Source organism: Branchiostoma lanceolatum, chromosome 18, assembly GCF_035083965.1.
Source record: "Branchiostoma lanceolatum isolate klBraLanc5 chromosome 18, klBraLanc5.hap2, whole genome shotgun sequence".
NCBI classification, from domain to species: Eukaryota; Metazoa; Chordata; class Leptocardii; order Amphioxiformes; family Branchiostomatidae; genus Branchiostoma; species Branchiostoma lanceolatum.
Genome location: NC_089739.1, coordinates 7211124 through 7232117, shown reverse-complemented (window position 1 = coordinate 7232117; position 20994 = coordinate 7211124). Strand labels below are relative to the sequence as shown.

Here is a 20994-nt window from a genome sequence, read left to right as displayed (position 1 = left end):
GGAACCTTGCATTATCCCCGATCTATCAAGCAGTGGATAGTTTGTTTGGGACCCATCTTTAGCATTTTGTGATTGTTACTCATGCAACAGTTGTTTTGAACAGAGTGTTATTACTATAAATACATGTACAGTCTGTATCTAAATCAACAACAATGGCAAAATGGTTTCCTGTGTGTCAAAACTGTACAAGTGATTACCTCTACAGGACCATCTGGCCATTGTGACCACCTTTTTAGGGTCCCTTAGATATTTTTCAATTAAGAATCCTGACTAAAGTGGAGAGGGAACCTTTTATACCAAATCTACAGGGTAGTGGATAGTTTGTTTGGTACCCATCTGGAGCAATCTGTGATAGTTCGTTGTCTGTTTGTTTTGATCAGACTATAATTATCTACAGCTACAACAAAGGCGAAATGGTTTCCAGTAATACCCTACAAAAAGAAGACTCCAAGTTGCCTCCACAATTGTATTTAGTGGACTTTCACATGTGATTTTTAAGGTGCACAGATACAAATTTCTACAATATAACTCCACTGCTAGTGTGCATTTGTTAAAAGAAGTTACAGTAGAACTTTCCATCTTACGTATTTTCAAAACATCTTGTTTCAAATGCATTTTCCATCACTAAAAGCAGAAGTAACTGACAACAAATCCCTTCTAATTGGTAATGGTATATTTTGAAATATTTCTCCTGTAGGACTGATCTTTTTTTTTCACAGAACAGCAGAGCATGCATATACATGGGCATAGTAAAGAAGTACCAACACAAATAGGATAAGCTATGATTTGTGGCAAGAGAAAACGAGCACACAAGGTAGAAGTACAACTATCCCAGTGCATATCAGCTACGTTTTTGGATGCTACATGTATTTTAGAATATTTGAACAAAGTCTAGTGCAGTGAAAATATACCAAATTCTTTTAAAATGGACAACTTTTAATCATTTCATGGATATTTGTTACTGTTACAATAACTATTGTTATACGCCCAGTCACCTTAGTATTCAGATTAGCCAGTTCCCACAGTATTCATGAACATTTCAGTCAGATCTTTGCTACAGGGGTATAGAATATGTGTGGGGAAAATATATTATGGTAACAAGAAATGTTCAAAATCTTGAAATAAGATGCACCCTCCCCTGGTCTTAACTGATTCATACTCAAAACTATAGGCGGACCAGTCTTCTTAAGATCTTATATCTTTGTATTTCACAATTTTTTGTATTTTTGCAAGAAGCGTCGTCCATGCATGTGTGATGTAATCCCGGACCAGCTCCAACCCCACCCCCCAAATGTTGTTGCTATCGTGCAAAAGCGTCTGATGTATACTACTGGTAGCAGTCTCACAATATCAATCAATTTCAACAAACTACTTTTACATACTTTCAACACTTTTTACAAAGGACTCTTACTATTGCTAGTATTTTGTGTTTAAGTATATATTGATAGCAAAGCAGCTCTTTAATTTCTAATTTCTGAGTAAGAGAAGAACGCGTTTAGTAGGAGCGGATGGCTGGTGGGACGTGCTTGCAGTCCTTTTCGTCCAACGTTTCATCGATGACTGGTCTGTAGGACAGCTCAACCTGAAATGGGTAATCAACGAATCATGATTAAAGATATGCAAATATAAACTTATTGGTTTGAGCTTATTATACAGTAAATGCATTAACAACCAGCAAATATTTGATTTTCTGATTTCAAAGAACCAGAGTATAAGTTCAGTAATATTAATCAACGTCACACAAACACACACACACAACCATGCACACAAACACATAGGCACACACACACACACACATACATAAAATAGACACACAGACACAAACTCCCACTCCCACATACACACACATATGTGCAGACACATGCATACATGGACACATGCATATGTACACATACATATAGACAAACATGCATATGTACACATACATAGGGACATAGACACAAACTTAGACACACATATATGCACATATACAAATACATAAAAACACATTCCACATTGTGATGCAGACATGTCAATAGTGTCAGATACAGAAGGTACTTACAGTTTTGCCGTCGTCCATTGTGCACAGGGTGTGTTTTCTCCAGTGCTCAGAAGTAGGTCTGGGGGTCTGTCCCCCCACTGGTTTGGAGTAGTCGTACTCATCAATACGCTCCTGAAAACACAAGGAAAATGCCACTATTCATGTAACCACTTGTGGTAACAAGAAAGCACTTTGTACAGCATTTAGACCATCAAAAGTTGCGGAGCATATGTTAAACCACAATTTACAGGACTAAATCATTCTACAAGGCCTTGATCGTAATAAAGATTCACTGAAAGTTTATACCAACCCCGAAATCCTCCCGTGCGTGCGCTCCCCGACTCTCCTTCCTGTTTTCGGCAGAATACATCGTCTGAGCAGCATTCAGCATGAGGTTCTGTAGCTCCAGAGTCTCGATCAGGTCCGTGTTCCACACAATACCACGGTCAAATGTCTGAAACAAGAAAAAGTTACCAGATATTTCAGAATCTGAATGGAAACTGGACTGTACAGTGACACACAATTTCAAGCATCACATGTGCACGAGGGACAACATTCTGTGACCACACCAAGGCCAAAACATCTAAAGCAAAGAAGATGTCAAAATAGTTTGTTGTGTCAGAATTTGCAAGGAAATTTTATTCCTCTTAAAGTTAACATCAATGTGTGATATACAAACTGAACTTTTATCAGGTCTGGTTCTTTTCGTTTCTAAAGAATCACATGATATTTCAGAGAACACTTTAGGAACGCATGGGAGAGGCCAAAAGGATTTGAATCAGGATCATTTAATCAAGAAATAAATATATTCATCCTGCAGCTTCTGAATTTTTGTCAGTGTATGTATTGTACATTCATGTGTCATTACTTGTTCATTTTTATGTATGTTTTTGTTCTGTACATTTAATTCATCCAGATAAAGAAAGGGAAAAATTGTTTGGCCATAAGAATTACAAGTGATAACTGATTAGTTTTGTTGCAGCAGAAAGTCATATCTAAATTTCAAGAAAACTGTTTGGTACCTTGATATCGTCCATCTTGTTGACCAGGTCACTGATCTTGTCACATCCCTCCTTCAGGACGTCACCGGTACGGAACACCGCGGCGTGGGCCTGCATGGTCTGGGGAGGGGGGCAGAGATCATGTCAATCAAACATGAGGGGTATGTAAGTACCTAACTGTGTACACACATGCAAGTAAAGTTTACTGCTTTCTTAAAAAGTCCACTGTTCCTAAGGCGGACGTTATGTTTCCAAAAGCAAGCATATGTAATTTTTTTTCACCAGTCAGTTAGCTTTTTTCTTCAGTACTGTGTACTGTGTTTCTGATCCCGTCCAAGATAGCATACATGGATCTTCACCTTTCAAAAGACAAATACAATCACACACACCTACATTATTCCATTGCATGCTCCTCACGACATTCATAGACAGAAAACAAAGCATCCACTGAAATACACATGAATGTTGCCTACGGAAATTGATCACCGGAATTCATCACAAATAAAATGGATGTAACATTCTGACCTAGCTTGAGTGTCGTCCGAGTTAGTTCCAGGCTTCCCAGGTTGGTGAGGGGAAAGCCTGGAACCAACTAGGATGACTCTCAAGCTAATTCTGACCCATCTTTCATGATGAAAGCATGTTAACTGCAAGTTTGTGATGGGAAAGCACCATCATACCTTCTGCATCTGTAGTCTGAGGTCTGCTGTGGGGATGTTGCCATTTGCATAACGAGCCGCATCAAGGCTTTCTACAGACTGTTCTCCTGCATTCTGTAATTAAGACAGAAACAGATACTAAGCATGTTGTTCTTGTTGTTCATCTTGTAATGTCTAGTGACACATATAGGGGCAGCAAGTTTCCTAGCTGTTTCAGTAGCAGAGTATATTTTTTACCCTTTAAGATGCTCAAGGCACCTCGAACACGGGACCCTAATTTTACATCCCTTCCAAAAGACAAGTGCAGCCCCAACCAAGATGTTCTTCCCAGGATTTGAACCGGGGTCTCCAAGTTACCAACTACATGTACATGTAATTAGAACCAGGTGCTCAACTGTGACGCTGTTACCAGTGGAGCTACAGGGACATCCCTTACACTAAGCATACCACTAACCACTAAGTTTTTACTGCAACGTTTTATATTTGTCTTGACAATCAAAGAACCTTTTTATTTGTTTTCCTGTCTGTTGTTACATTGGTCTATTTATGAGAATCTCACAGCAGGTTAGGTGCATTTAGACATCACAAATATCTGCACAGCTCCTATTTTACCTGCACTTATTATAACATGCATACATATGAGGTATTTCAAGCCTTGCAAAGCCAATCGTTAAGGCCACACCAATTCAATTTCTTGGTTAACAGATTTTTAATTTTAGCAAAAACAAAATCATGAAAACAGAAGGCTGGGGTGAAAACCTGCACCTGACCCTGTTCACTCCCTGATATTGTGTGCACCAAAGTACAAACATTCCTCTGACATTCTGTTTTCGTGTTGTTTTTCCAATCTAGCATTTTAAAAAAATCTTCTTTTTATTCCGTTAACCAAGAAAATAAATTGGTATGGTTTAAGGCATGGGACTCACCTTTGGCATATCTGGGATGGCCTCTCCTGGCTTGTTCTCATCGCGGATGGTGTGAGCGCAGGCACGGCCGAACACCACCAGGTCCAGGAGCGAGTTGGCGCCCAGACGGTTGGCTCCGTGCACGGAGGCGCAGGCAACCTCTCCGCAGGCGTACAGACCCGGCACGACATAGTCACCCTTCTCCTGGTCATGTTGGACAACCTGGGAAAGTACGCAAGGTCTTAGGACGGGTCCTAGAGACAGTAGACCAGGACTGTCTCTAGGACCCGTCCCTCCATCCCGGGAAGGAAATTTGCTTGTTGGGATGGAGAAAAATTTCACCCTGTCCGTCCCAAAATCTGAACTTAATGACATGAAATTGATGACAATGTACCTTTGTAGGCTTAAAATGACAAATTTAAAAAAGAAAATTTTAAACATTGGCTTCCAAACATTGAGTGGGACAGAAAAAGATTCAAAGCTCAAGACAGCCCTGATTGAGACATAGGTCCATTCTATCATGTTTAAAATGAGTTGGCAGAATCTGTTTTAAAAAATGTTACAGGTAATAGAAATGAAAGGAGAAAGAAAAAATGTTCTAAATTTCCCCTTCTAAAGTTCTAAAATAGAGTTGTTTAAAGAAAAGTACCATCATTCTGCTTGAACAAAAAAGCTTAAACAGCACTCCCAACAACAATCCTGATATCAAAATTTTTTATAATGGTGCTTCACATTATGAAAATACATGTAGATACATAAATGATATCAAATTGAAAGTCCACTGTCACTTTCATTTGTGATAAGTGGGGATGGATGACAAGGTTCTAAACTGAGCATTATTGCCCTGAGGAAGATCATCCTGGTCGTCGATAAAGAACCTTAGTATCAAGTGATTTTCCAACCTGGTTGAATTATTGAATATTCACAGATCAGTGCGGATATTATGACAATAGAAATATGTACCTGTCCCTTGTAGTTGGTGGGCACACCTCCCATGTTGTAGTGCACAGTGGGGAGGACAGGGATGGGTTCACGGGTCACGTCGACGCCCGCAAAGATCATGGCGGTCTCCGAGATGCCGGGGAGCCGCGCTGCGAGCTGCTCTGGTGGGAGATGGTGCAGCTGGAGGTACACGTGGTCCTTCTCTGGACCGCACCCTCTGGAACATGGAACAAGGCAATCAGAGATGTACAAAATGACTAATAAACTGGAGGATGTACTGATGACTGAGTATCTAATACAAGCTCAGAAAAGAACATAGTCATGCCTTCATGTACCACAGTTATCAACCCAGAATTGATTTGTTCAGAAATTTGTTTTTCCCCGGTACTATCGTGGAGTGAAACTTGTTGCCACCAAGTACTGTAGGAGCATCCTCATAAGAAAGATTTAAACAATGCTTGCAGCTAGATGTGTAAAGGTCAGGCATGACATGTCGTTCAGCTTAATACATGTATTACACAAATTATGCTCATGATTAAGTTCTAAACGTTTTGTTGTCTTTCATATTTTTATACCATTCTTTCCCACAAACTGCCCGGCAGGGCTCCGGCTTGGAAATGTGACCATAGCCTTAACAAGCTTTGACTGCTGAAAAAGTCACAAGAAACAGTCACCAAGCCAAGACAGATGGTATCAAACACTTGTTCTCTCACCTGCCCTCCCTAATTTCGATAGTCATGGAGCGAGACACCACGTCACGGGAAGCGAGATCCTTGGCAGTGGGAGCATAGCGTTCCATGAACCGCTCGCCCTCGCTGTTGATGAGGTACCCGCCCTCCCCACGACATCCCTCGGTGATCAGGCAACCGGCGCCGTAGATACCTGCACAACGACAAACATTGTTCAGTTTTACGTTTATTTAGACCCTTGTAGTGCCTATGGCACATAATGCAGCAAGTTTTCTTGCTGTTTCAGTTGCAGGGTATATTATTTTCTGAGAGAGGTTCTTAGCCCTTCCTCCTTAACCTGCTTGGGGCACCTCCTCCAACATGGGACCCCGAAAATATTTTGGGTGCACAACATAAGATAAAGTGGGATGCCAGGAAACATTACAAACCTTATGGCTCTCTTTTCCCTTCTATCTCCTCTCCCTTCCTACCGCAAAATTAAGTCCTAGTGAAAATAGATAACTTTACAGTATACTCTGTGTCATGTTCCAGACTGACCTGTGGGATGGAACTGCACAAACTCCATGTCCTGATTGGCCAGGCCGGCACGGGTTATCATGGCGGTACCGTCGCCCGTGTTCGTGTGCGCCGACGTGCAGCTGAAGTAGGCACGGCCGTAACCACTGGAAACAGAGAAATCAATCCATCACCACTTTCAATTTCATATATCAAAATTCAGAAATGGTGAACTTAACAGAATTAACAACAGCTCTAACCACTTATAAATCATAATGGAAAAATGGATATTTTTCATATACATTATGAAAGAAAAACATCTGCATAATGCTGAACAATCTCTGGCAAACCTTTATACATTAAATATTTGAACTGGCTTCTGGCTCTTCAGTATGACTTATTCAACTTTATCCCTAGCCTGTTGCCTAATGCCAGAACGAATACAAATTTGGTGCCAAACAGCTACCTTAGCATGGGGAAGGTTAAAAAACAATAAAATCTCCCTACCCGGTCGCGAGGACGGTGTTCTTAGAGTGGAAGCGGTGGATGGTTCCGTCCTCCATGTTGATGGCCACGACTCCGATGCACTCCCCGTCCTTCATGATCAGGTCAAGGGCGAAGTACTCCACAAAATACTCCGTGTCATACCTCAGGGACTACAGGGGAAAACACAACAAAACTATGTAGAAAAGGATTTCTGTGAATAGTTTCATCAGGTCCGTAAGTCACTGAATAAAAAAACTCTTTGTACACAACCTAGTGCTTTATTCAACCAATGTTTCAGTGATCGGCTGTCGCCTTTCTCAGGGCAATTCTGACTGGTTGTTTAGAAAAAGGCTGTCTATATGCAACACATCATGGAAAAAGGAATAAAAAGCCATTGAGAAGATCACAAATGTCCTACAAAAGGGACTACAAGGGAAAGCACACCTTTAAAACTATAAAACTAGCCATCACAGATGCTAGCAATCCTCCCCTTCTCTTCTTCACCTTATCAATCCAAGCTATCCTAGATGCTTTAGAGCAGTGCAGTGAGGCCCCCTACCTGTCCGTACAGGGTGTGCAGGAGGGAGTGTCCTGTGCGGTCGGCGACACAGCAGCACCTGTGTGCCTGCCCGCCCTTTCCAAAAGGATTTGAACCCACAAACTTTACATTCTATGGTAACAACCCTAACCACAAGTCTACATTGCCACTTTGAGAAGCATCAGCGAGGCCCCCTACCTGTCCGTAGAGGGTGTGCAGAAGGGAGTGTCCCGTGCGGTCGGCGACGCAGCAGCACCTGTGCGCCTGCCCGCCCTTCCCATAGTCGTAACTCTGCCCGCCAAACGCTCGTTGGTAGATCTTACCGTCCTCCGTACGACTGAACGGCATGCCCATGTTCTCCAACTAAGCGTGGAAAAAAAAACAAGAGGCAATGACTATTTTTGTCACATACAAATCTGCAAGATTTTGTAGTTTAATCTTAGAAGTTTCCATGGACAAACTTCAAGAGGAAAAAGTCAGGAAACAATCCTTACTTGTCAAATTTCCTTTCAGAAAAAAAAATCTCTGCCACCCATTTCTTCATTTTTTTCAAAAAGATAACCAGTGACAAACAGATGAAAAGTTCTACCTCAATGACAGCTTGTGGTGCCTCCTCTGTCATGTAGTGGATCGCATCCTGGTCTCCTAACCAATCAGAACCCTTCACCGTGTCGTACCTGGAACACAGACATACAAGAAGTGAGAAGACAGAAAAAAAGAAGAAAACAAAACTGAACTTTCAATAGTTTATGTTGCCTAACTTAGCTCAGGAGGTAAGCTGACAATATTGCTTTTACAAGAATATCATTTATTGGACAATATAATGTATGTGAAATAATAATACTCACATATGCCATCTCCAGTTGTCTGGTTCCATGTTCCCCAGTGCTGCATTGATGCCACCCTGACAAAGGAAAAATTGTTAGAGAACTGCATACAACACAACATCAACAATGATGCTTACTTGCTTGCTTATGTCAAAGATACCTTTTTCTAACTGTAAATTTGGCTTTTTTGTGTTTAATGTATTGCAAGCTGTTATAACACACGCCAAAAATAGTTACTCAAGTGTGTGTGTCATAACACACATTAAAAGCAACCCAACAAAAGAAATGTTTACATAGTTTTTTTTTAACCATGAAGTCTTTTACATGCAGTAATTTGAAGGAAATATAAAGAAACAGGATATTTTTTACCTGCGCAGCGACAGTGTGAGATCTAGTGGGGAACAGTTTGGTGATACAGGCCGTCTTGAATCCTTCCGACGCCAAACCAAACGCCGCTCGCAGACCGGCGCCGCCTGCCCCAACCACTACGGCATCATATGTGTGATCCACCACCGGGTAATTGTTTGTGCCCACCTGTGAAAAAATGGAACATTCCAACATTAATTGCAACTATTGTGTCGTATTGTTTGAAACGTTGACCTTTGTGACAAGCGGACGTAAGAACAAATATGAGTTTCTCAGGGTTAAAGAAAGGTACAACAAGAACAATTCACAGAGTAGTTGTTTGTGCCCACCTGTGAAAAATTGGACTATTCCAAAAGTTTAAGCTCAAAGGGTAAACTTTTACAGCTTGGTACACACAAATTTGACACTATCAATTACAGTATCATAACCCAAAAGTGTTCAGCATATTTGTTTGTCATTCAAAAGCCGATTAAAAATAATAACAATAACAGCTACAAAGTTAAAACCTGCTTGTTTCATTACAACACACAGTATTCCAGACTATGAACCTTACAATACCTTCTTAGTTACAAATAGACTGGGCGACACACACAATAAAATAAATTCTTGTTTATCATTATAGAACCAAGGCAAAACAAGAAAAATTAGTGAAAATGTTGGTGAGAAAAATGGAAGATTCCATACGCTGCTTGGTGAGACTTTTGCATCGCTGCGTCTTCCCTCTATGGTGAAGTGGAACGATCTGGATGCAGCCAGGGGCTTGACTCCATGACTCAGTCCTGGTGCCTGCAGAGAAAATACAGCGGAGTGTTAAAATGTGAAAGTGATCTTGAATCAGTTTAGCTCACTGAAAAGCTATTCTTCCACTAGTCTTGAGTCGTGACATAGAAGACAGATGCTCTGTACAGTATCTACAGGTTCATTGTACTGGGGAAATTCCCCTAGGTCTTTTCTACAAGCACAATGAACAGTGGACCACATCTTAACATTACGTCCTAAGGAATGCAACCCTTTCCAGTAGCATACACATCAATCAAGTGAGTAACACAGTCAGGATTCAAACTTATGGCTTCTTGGTCCAGAGGCAAGGTTGCTATAGCTAACCACTGGACTACACACGATATTTAGAGGCTAAGATTTGTTTATTTCTCATTTGATCCAAAGGGACTCCAATTCCAAGTGAAATATTTTTTCTGGCTTATCCATCTATATGTGTGTGTCTGTGTGTGTGTCTGTCTGTGTGTGTCTGCATGTCCGTCTGTGTGTTTCTGGGTGCTATGATTTAATTTCACCGCCAGGAGAAAATGGAGTGTTCGCTACATGGTTTTAGTTGGCTGTAGGCCCGCAGAAGATAGAACAAGCATTTTCGCCATGGATTTAATTTTGGGGTGAAAAACGTGAACATTGAATAACTGCAAACTTAAAAGGCATTCCAGTATTTATGTCGGACAAAAAATATGCATACAGACTTTAGGTTTCAGGTGGAAATTTCATGGTCTCAAGTAGCCTGGATGCCAGACCCCCAAACTCTGAAATATCTATCGTGTGGGAGTCTGGTCTGGTGGGTGGGGAAATTTTCTCAGCAGAGTTGTGTCAGTGGGAGGAGAAGCTGTGATTAATGGCCACTCACACCACAGGTAGTCTGGTACAGCAGAACTTATAAAAGTCTATTTAGTAATTTACCTCTGGCTGTCCTATTTGCTAAACTGAGATCATGTGTTAAACAGTTCTACAACCAAATAAGACATTACGGGCCCTATCTAAAGTTACGTTTTATCTGTTAGTGGATTCAAAAACACAGCTGGTAGTCTTTGACCAATCAAGGCAGGGGTGTAAATGGCTCCCTGCTGATCCTGCTGGTGCTCTATTGGTGGGATCCTCGCACAGTATTTGAGCTGGCATGAGAAAATTTCCCCAAGCATCAAACCAGACTCCCACACGATAGATATTTCAGAGTTTGGGGGTCTGGCATCCAGGCTAGGTCTCAAGATGTCTTACACTGTTACAGGTTCCTGTAATTTTCATGATTATCATCGCAATAACAGGAAGAATATTTCTTCTGCGTAGGAGTTTGACTTTCAACACGGCAGACAGATGCATAACATCTTATGGAAGTGTCTTATATCTGTGTCACAGTCTCATGACCTTCATGGGGAGAACGTACAGAAATATTTTGTGTTGAACGAAGCTAAAAACGTCCCGCAGTGCCAACATCGTAATGAAAAGGCATTAACCTAATACTTATGATATTGCAAATGTATTCAAATCAACATGGTAGTTTACTAGGTCATCTAAACAAACCTCTTATATGTATTTTGAAGTCGTAGTGTTTCATGTTATGCAAGGTGGGCAACCAAAATAGCTCTCATATGTCGATCTTCAAAATGCAATATTTCCACCCAGAAACGCAGAGCACCAACAAAATATTGTACCCATAGCTCCATGATACTGTCTCCTATAATAAAATTACAACAAAATTGCATGTTTTTGCTATTTTACCTGAGAATTCGTCAAAATTCTGCCGGCCAAAGTTCCCAACCTCAGAGCGGACGCCATGTTGGTTCCGGGTTTGAGCATGCGCAGTGCGCTGGGAGAAGCAACCTTGTGTAATATACCCATTATGCACTGCGGTACAACACATTTTTATTTGGGTCAGTTATATAATAACACCAAAAATGTAATTTCTACGTCATATAAGCAAGGACATTATAATGTCCTTGATATAAGTTAATGACGACAATTCGGTGGTTTAATAATATCGTCGTCATATGAATACAAAAGAAGAAATGAAACTGTTGTAGGAGAAATAACGGATAGAAATAAACTTTTCTTTGCAAAAGCGGAAAGATGGTGAGAATATCATAAAAACCAAAGAGCTGCAAGAAAGCTCCTCGGTAAAATTCAAACAGAACAGAGGAAAAAAGAAAACCAAGGAAGGCTTATTTTACTTTGATACCATAGTTACTGTATATTTTACAAAGAAAGCTGAAAATCATATAAAGACATTGCCAGTGACATTGCAGTCAAATGAGAAGAATTGGATTTTGAACTGGAAATAGAAACCTGTTTTGGAGAAAATATGTCAGTCAGACCAACCTCCTTGGTCAGACAAAAAACAAACAATGAGACTAGGGAAAAAGTGTGTTGGAAAAGATTTTTTTGTAAGTTCAGAAGGTAAATGCCTTGCCAAAACTTTGTCATTTTGAAATCGACATTCGGCAGTGGGTCCAAAATTAAAGAGCACCAATATATTTCCAAACATGAAATATAAAGATCAGCGCCATTCAACCGAAAAGTTGACATTTTACATTTTCGGAAACACAGGTCCCATTTTTTCATCAGAAGGTAACTTAGAGAGTTTCCAAATGTCAGAAGACAATAGAAAAATATGAAATGAGATGGTGAATTTTCCGCTAGAAAAATGTTAAGATTTGCAGTACTACACATTTGATACAAATAAAGGGCAACAACAACAACGATTACGAGAAAGGAATGACAAGGCCAAGGTTGAATCAATCACAATCTGGTCTATCAAATAGCGCCCATAGGCGAGAAGCCAAATTATTACAGGTAATGCACTATTTTGTTATCCCACGGAATAGCGCCCCTTTTTGGCGACGACTAGTACTGCAGTAAACTACTTTAAACGGATTGTCAGAGAACACATTATTTACTTACTTATTTCCAGATGACACGGAGGAAGAAGAACAGAGAACGCATTATCTGCAATAATTATCTCGCGCGCCTAGGGGCGCTATTTTCCGACCGTATTGCCACACCGCTGAAAATACACTATCTGCAATAATTTCAACTCTCGCCTAGGGGCGCTGTCCTTTGAATCATACTACCGCAAATATGACGTCAAAGGGCAATCCCTCGGCTGTTTTATTTAGCGTACAAAAGATTGTCATATGGTTTAAACAAAGAAAAATATGTATGACTAATAGGCTAACAATGGTACATAGCAATTTTTGTAAAACATTGATATCGTGAAACATTTACAACGTACTTAAAATATCATTTTTAAACAAATTATTTATCAAAGAGGACATTCATTACATAAATTTAGGGAGTGAGTTTGCTAGATAGCACAGCTGAGACCGGTCCTGTCACTGGTGCCTTCAAGAATGTTCCGGGTTTCTGTGGAAGAACGGAGAACGTGCTAGTCACAACTTCAGGAGCCATACAAAACCATTTACTCATAGTGACGAGACCAGAACTACTTTGAGACAACGATAGAGGCATTGTCAACGTCATCAGGGTATAAAAATGGCACAGCGGCTCTTCAATCCCCAGAATTTGGCGATGTATGCTGAAGAACCGCCGCTACCAAAAGGTTGGGAGATGCGCCTCGACCCTCAGACCGGCTGGCCGTTTTTTATCGACCACAACACCCGGACTACAACATGGCAGGACCCCAGGAGACAGGTTTGTGTTCTCTACACTCGTCTTGCTTGTATTTTCGTCTGATCGCTCGGTTTTCTTCTACATTTTTCTTGGGGCAAAGATCGCCCCCCTCCCCCATCTGACACCCCCCTCCCCCAAAATAATTTCTGGACGATCACTATCTAACACATGATCTATTGTTTTTGTGATGCAAAAATCCAATATTATCTAACTCGAAAACATTATTTATCAGTTGTTTGATCAACTGTTCTTGTACCATCTTTTGAAATTCAAATCAATAAATTACTTTGATTTCTACTCATTTTCTAGATCATGCTTCAGTTATTAACCGACAATGATTAGATTATGTAACGTTTATTTATTTATTCTATTGTTACTGATAATATTAAAAAAACTCTTGCCTGAAATGTTTAACAGGACAGAAACTAGCGCAAAGAATGTGAGACTTGCCCCCATTTTACTTACAGTTCTTTGTTTTATTGTGTATAATGACAACATTGTGAAACAAAATATGTTTTGAATGACTGCAGATCTACAGTCTCATGTTTATTCAACAAGATAAAACATCTTGCACTACAATATAATGCAGTCATTTTCAAAAAGTGTTTTAAGCAGTTTCTGCCAATGTCGTTGGTTGGTCTACATACTAAGTTTGGATACGCTTGGATACTACCTTCTATAGGAAGGAAGGCACATTCAGGCCTGTAGAATCGTGGTCTTCACTCTAGCATTTATTTGTGATGTACTTCTTATGTTATTCTCCCAAGAATTGTCCAATCTGGTCTTAGACTCAGCTTCAACCACTAGCTGTCCTTTACTAGTACCGTTCTGACGCTTTACTAGTACCGTTCTGACGCTAAACGAATGACCTCTATAACGTTATTCTGTTCTTTAACTCCTGAAGGTACTTAACAGAAGCACCATTTCATTCCAATTTTTATTGTTTTAAAGTTCTTTTGAGGAATGTTAAGGACTGCATGCCCCCCTCCTCCTTGAAACCATTTGTAATTACCAAGGTGTAGACTTCCGTAGGAAATAGCATAGCCATATGACGTATGTGTGGTCTTACTTCTTGAGTCATCCTATGTCAGTCCCCCTCCCCTTTTCCCTCCAAAGCATCTTAGTAAGTAACTAGTCTGACGACATGTGAAGCCTCGAGCGCCGGAAAAGTCGTTATGGACCAGCTCATTATTCTGATTATTAGGGGTGCACTTGTCAAGAACGGTGTCTATCTATCTTTAAGATTTTGTTTGCAGCAATGAATTATTTAAGAAATAATTTCTATAGATATTTACAATATTTCTATGTAAGCAATAATCAGAGTTACGAATGTTTGAATCAAAAATGGTCGCAAGAGTATTGAAAAAAAAAATCCTATGCCCCCCCTGTAGAAAACCGACCCTCCCTATTGCCTAACGGTTATTCGCGCCAAAGGCAGTTGGACTAGTCGGACCACCATGTGGAGAATGACATCATGATAAAACTGGTTCTGTCCATCTTCTGTCATGAGGAAACACAAACAGGTGTCATTTGGGAGACGATTGTTGGGCACAATGGTCAAGCAAACATCCGTCCATACAAAGACCTCCTACCCAAAATAAAGTTTTAGATTATTTGGATAAGGATTTTGATATCGCGATAGAAAAAGAAAGAAGGTTTTCGTGGTGTTCTAAGCCTGTGATTATAACTTATAGTAATACAAATTGGAAAAGCATATTCTCGGTGTCCTAAAATTGCAGTGTAGACGTCACCACAAAAAAACGTAAAATACTAAAAATAAAATCATCGCAAACATTTCAAGATTTCAAGTATTTCCTCCCAGCGAGACCCAGTCTGGCTGCGTATCATTTAACCAGGTTATTGATTTGTCGAAACGCTAAATCAATATCTGACGTCAGGAACCTCCTGAAATATTAACCATACAGCAATAATATGATCCATGTACAATATAACGCAGGACTGTCAGCATTCCACGCCAAATATTTCCAACAGATTTGTCGAGTTAAAGAATCAAAAACCGTCTGGGTGCCTGGAGGTGTACATGTACCTGGATTTGTAGCAGGTTTCTTACATTGGTGTTGCCAACCATGAAGAAAGGAAAGGTAGTTATGTAATGATTGTCTAATGGTTGTTACATTTATTTCAAAAGCAACTGTCATTTTGCCATGGATATTTACTGTGTTATGATTAGAAGATTGTTTCACTTACATATTTATGATGATTGCACCTGAGTAACCATATGTTTTTTTTTTACATTGCATTTTATTTTTTTTGATACAACATATTATTAGGTATGAGAAAACTAGTTTGTAGAAGTACTATACGTCTGTGACCTTGTATAGTCTGTTCTTTCCAAATATTTATCGTTGCATTGATTTCTATGGAAAGGAATATTCAGATTGAGGTTGTAAATTTTCCCAGTGCTGTGGTGCATTCAACAATTCGACACCTTTTGCACTAGTCCTCTACGTCTCAGTTTTCCCAAATGCACAAAAAATATTTTAAGGCTTGTTATTCCAGAAATTGTCTAGAAAAAAAGAACAGGATTACTTGTCATTGTAAAACGTTAGTACTTAAAGGGAAACTCAGTATTTGGTAGATGATTAGATTTAAACCATGTTCTCTGTGTAATGTCTGAAGTACTGACAGGAGGGACCAGTGATTTAATTAGATTGACACTAGCCCCAGATTTGTCACGCCATTCGGTTTTTATTAGATGTAATATGCCCACATATTCAAGGTATAATTGAATTACATTTGTACTTTACATGGTTAAGAGGGAAGCGCTCTTATCCTGAAGGGGTTAGGTTGTGGTATTCAACAGCTATCAAAATGCATTATCAGATCTTGGACAAATGTAAAGAGTATTGCAGTGATTTGAAGTAGCAAAATATGCAAAGGTGCTTGTCTTCTAAAAGATTTTAAGTGAAACATGTACAATGCCAACGTGAAAGCATGGAGTTGATTGATATATATTTTGTAGGATCTTTCATTTAAAGCCCTTAAAACAGCAGCAGATGCAATTTACATGTATATTTTATTCTTGTGATACAGCTGAACTTTCAGAATCATAGTCATGTTTTATTTTCCAATGACATAGCAGGGACATGAAAAAATCAATATTGTCTGAACTGAAGTGTATCATTGATTACAAGCACTCATATTCAAATACAGAATATAACATAATGAAATTCCCACATCAATGTAAAACTGAACAACTCCTAACAACACTATTACAATCAGACTTATTTGTAGCCACGTTTGAAGATGAATTATCTTGCTTAAAGTCGCTCAAAGTTTTTTTCGTTATGTAACAGCATGAAATAGAATTAAGTGCAAGGCTTCACAGTAACTGGAATTGAAACAAAGACTCGATCTAGTAAAGTTAAAGGTAGAGGCCGTAGGGGCAGTGAGTTGTTAACCTTCTCCCTGCTGCCTAACTCTGTAACCAATTGGGAATTGGGTGCCAAATGGCTACTTCAGTGTGCTTAAGGTTAATACACTAGTACTGTCTCTAGCTATAGGGCAGGGTAGGTATTGGAAGTCAAAGCTTCCACTACCTTTTACCACCCCAACTGAAGTCAGGTACCCATTTTTACACATGGGTGGAGTGAGAAAAGTGATGTAAAGTGGCTTTCTTAAATGCATAACATTGATGGCATATCAGTGGATTTGAACCCAGGACCTCTAGGTTCTGGGCCAAGCCCACTAAGTGATGCGCTAACACAACGCCACTTAACTTAACGCCAACCTTATACTGAAACTGACCTCTCTGCTTCTCCAGATGCCAGATTTCTTAAATGCACAACATTGATGGCATATCAGTGGATTTGAACCCAGGACCTCTGGGTTCTGGGCCAAGCCCTCTAATTGATTCGCTAACACAACGCCACTAAACTTAACGCCAACCTTATACTGAAACTGATCTCTCTGCTTCTCCAGATGCCTGGTCAGCAGAGGGCACACGCTGGACACCAGCAGCAACAACAGACCCGGCAGATTCCTGTGCAGCACGAGAGCGCCCCCCAGCAGAGGTACACGGTACCGCAGGTGGATAATTACCACACCAGGCCAACTCTCCCACACAACGGGCAGCAGCCTAAGGTACCTAAACTCTCTCACCAAGGGGAGGTAATCATGCACTATACATTTAGTTATACAGCAACAGTATCTGCTTAACCTTTAGCTCGCTGAAGTAACCGTTTGGCACCCAATTTCCTATTCGTTACAGAGTAAGGCAGCAAGGAGAAGGGTAATAGTGTGAAATGCATGTACAGTCAAACCTGCCTAGGCGACCACCTTTTCAACGCGACCACCTGGCCATGGCGACCGCTTTTTCTCGGTCCCGAAAATTTTTCCCCATAGGCACAAGCATTAAGCTACCTGCCCAAGGTGACCACCTGTCCAACACCTGTCCATCGCGACCGTTTTTGCTTGCCTTGGGCAGGTTTGACTGTATGTTCTATTGAGCAAAATAGTAAAAGACTTCAAAAATGTCATTGGAAAAGACCACTTTATTTGGTATACCAGCAGTATAAATTGTTTAAAAGTCTTTCAAGGATCGTAGTTTGTTAACATAGATGAAAGCATTTTATCCTGTTATAGCTGCATTATTGTAAGAACCAAGGAAGAAAGAACATGACTTATAAGTTATATTATTAGCCAAGGATATATGTGTAAATCTAAACATCCATATCCCTTTTGGCAGGGTTACCACCAGATCCCGGTACAGCACGAGTCGTCGGCGCCACAGCCGCGAGCACGCCAGACGGAGCGGGTCGCGGAGACGTCCCAGCGAGGGCCCGGGGGGGTGTCCCCCCAGCAGACCCGCAGACTGTACCCCCAACGGGGTGGGTCGCCCAAACCCGCCTCTCCACAGGCACAGGTGGGTCAGAGAAGTGATATAAGTTTATCCCACCAAAGAGCTAATCTTCCACTGGTCGTGACAGAGAAGACAGATGCTGTGCACAGTGTTTACAGGTTCATTGTACTGAGGAAGTTCCCCTAGCTCTAAGAGTTTTGACAAGCACAATGAACAGTGGACCACACAATGAACAGTGGACCACAGCTTACCGTTCTAAGGACTGCAACCCTTTCCAGTAGCGTGCGTGTTGGGCTAGCGACACAGCCGGGATACAAACTCAAGGCTTCTTGGTCCAGAGGCAGGGTCGCTAACCACTGGTTTACGCATGCTACTCAGAAAAAATGGCAGATTGTCCTAATGGGCAGTATTCGAATTTTCACACAACTTTTATCCAAAATCTCAAATGTGGTTGATGAAAATCCTTTTTTTAAGCTTTCAAACAAGCGTCTAACTAGAACTTTAACATTGTTTTTCTTGTAATTGTATACAAAGTTGTCTTACATGTGTTTATGTGTTTATTCCACCCCATGACAGACTGTGAACTCACGAGTGCGTGACATCCCCATCCAGCGCGTGCAGACGCCTCCGGCTGGTTCACCACAACAACAGCGCCGCGAAAAGACAGAGACACCGCCGATGCAAGACCAGCCACAACCGGAGCCAACCCAGGAACAACCACCCGAACCAGCGCAACCACCGCCCAAACCTTCGTCTCTCGAAAAGATCGAAAAGATTATGGCCGAAGTCACGCAACTGCACAACCAAGTCCAGGAGTTCACCGGCCTGAAGAAGGATAACCTGAAGGATTATCTCCTATTGGAAGAGTTGTTGACAAAGTGTTTGCTACAGCTGGATTCGGTGGAAACAGGAGGGATCCCGGAAGTGCGGACTGCGCGTAAACAGGCCGTGGTGAAGTGTCAGCAGGCCCTCACCGACCTGGATCTGAAAGGAAAGGGCGAGGCGACACCCACAACGGAGAACGCAGAAATGACGGACGGACAGAACAGTGGCGGGGAAACGGGAAAGGACCAGAATGTTCCCATGGAAACGGAACAAGCAGCGGAGGAGAAATCAACAGATCCGGAAAACAATGACAGAGACACTGAGAAGGAAAACGGAAAACAGAACGGGGGAGAAAAGAAGGAAAACGAAGCGAAAAAAGACGGGGAGAAAAACGCAGAAGGGAAATCGCAATAAAGACATAATCATGTTAGTTAGGAGAATTGAAACTTTGATCACAAGTGTTGTTTCCGCCGTGTAATTCACCGATTTTCCGCCAGATACAAATAGAGAAGTTAAGATGCAGCTAAGTTATTGGGTGTTTCTTGCCAGCATTAAACAGTATATTACTGTTGAAGATGTATGCATGGTAACGGTTAACTGCTTCTGGTGGTAGGTATTCGGGCTTCGTGTATATAGGATAATCATCAGAATGCAGTGATGTCAAGGCAAAGTAACAAAATCAAGAAATTATCAAGACTGACTATTGTCAGGGTTAATGTATAAAATTCAGAAGAGGAACTAACAATAGTAAAGATTCTATGTCATGAAAGAAATATAGAGAAAAAAGTCGAACACTACAGTTGAAATTCTGACAGTACTTCTGATACATCTATGCTGATCAGCTGTAACTAGTGAGATTTGCTGTAAAGATTTTCAAACAAATGGAAAGGAAAAGATTAAAAACTATGTCTTCTCTGATCAGTGCTCATAATGAGCTGTATTGGTCTGGTTAATTATAATGGTTAGAAAATAACTATCTAAAGTATGGCGGCTGTGGAAAGATGGGTGTTTGTGATATTTAAAGCAGTTACTGTTGAAAGTGGAAAGAAAGTATATTTTATGCCAATTAAGAATTCAAAACGATAGTATTTAAAGGCAGGCTAGATGGATTGTGGGGTAGGGGTAGAAAATACATGGGTAGCTTTAACCTTTAGTCTGCTAAGGTAGCTGTTTGGTACCAAAAGTGTATTGCTTATGGGGTTAGTCAACAGTGAGAAGGTTAAGAAAAGCAACACAAAAGAGTTGACACAAAATGCTGACTGAAACAAGCCATGCAAGCTGTATGATGTATACTGAGAAAAAATTACACACTTTTTTACAACAGTTCCCCTGCAATGTGTCTTGGTTTGTCCCATATGAAGGCCTTTTAAAATGAATACTATTTATAAGTACGGAAAACACCTGTAAAGACTACAGGATTGTACATGTGTATGACTTAGCAATCTCTTCCAAAAACAAACTGTAGAAAAGTGGGAAGTGGAGTGGATTCCAAGACACCTCTTTCTTTGTGATGTCTTGACATGTAAAAAGGTGATCATTAGAAATGAGCAGGTGTAGTGGGGATATTTCTTTAGCAAGTTAGTAAAGAAGCAACAGACTGTGAACTTCATTTGTATCACGAATATGCAAGGAGAGGGGAGTCTATGTAGCCAGGCATCCAAACTAATTATAACTGCGGAGTCAGCAGCTATAATAGGTGTGGAGACCAGTGCTTAGAAGTTAAGAAATTCCCATTTACTGTAAAGAAATTCTTAGGAAAAGCTCTCAAAAACAAATAGAAATTATAAAAAAATACTAGGTACCCCCTCCCCGTTCTTTCTAGTGTGTTCCTTGGGTGAATGTATATCCCCTGAATTTGAGATTTATCTAGCCCACTAGGAAGTACACAATACCTCAGGCCAGTGCACCATACTGTTCTATGGCATGTTTGGGACTGTCGTCAGAAGATGCAGTGTAGTATAGACTCCTGCACATGTCATCCTCGTCCACCAGGACCTTTCCGCTCTACGTTA

The 20994-nt window shown here is 40.7% G+C and overlaps 2 protein-coding genes across 2 annotated transcripts; one reads left to right on the top strand and one right to left on the bottom strand.

The window, feature by feature from the left end:
* Positions 1-1464: 1464 nt before the first annotated feature.
* On the bottom strand, positions 1465-11549 carry LOC136423873 (succinate dehydrogenase [ubiquinone] flavoprotein subunit, mitochondrial-like). Its single transcript, XM_066412250.1, has 16 exons — positions 11428-11549; positions 9613-9714; positions 8932-9096; positions 8584-8639; positions 8325-8412; positions 7934-8098; positions 7219-7367; positions 6754-6878; positions 6241-6409; positions 5549-5744; positions 4607-4807; positions 3702-3794; positions 3043-3141; positions 2331-2474; positions 2042-2152; positions 1465-1582 (listed from the first exon to the last, which is right to left on the bottom strand). Exons 1-16 carry the CDS (start codon positions 11545-11547, stop codon positions 1496-1498), a joined length of 2070 nt encoding a protein of 689 aa, XP_066268347.1. The 5' UTR covers positions 11548-11549; the 3' UTR covers positions 1465-1495.
* Positions 11550-13049: 1500 nt separating this feature from the next.
* LOC136424732 (BAG family molecular chaperone regulator 3-like) lies at positions 13050-19509 on the top strand. The gene is made up of 4 exons (XM_066413359.1): positions 13050-13356; positions 17278-17439; positions 18044-18220; positions 18734-19509. Exons 1-4 carry the CDS (start codon positions 13198-13200, stop codon positions 19394-19396), a joined length of 1161 nt encoding a protein of 386 aa, XP_066269456.1. The 5' UTR covers positions 13050-13197; the 3' UTR covers positions 19397-19509.
* Positions 19510-20994: the final 1485 nt, after the last annotated feature.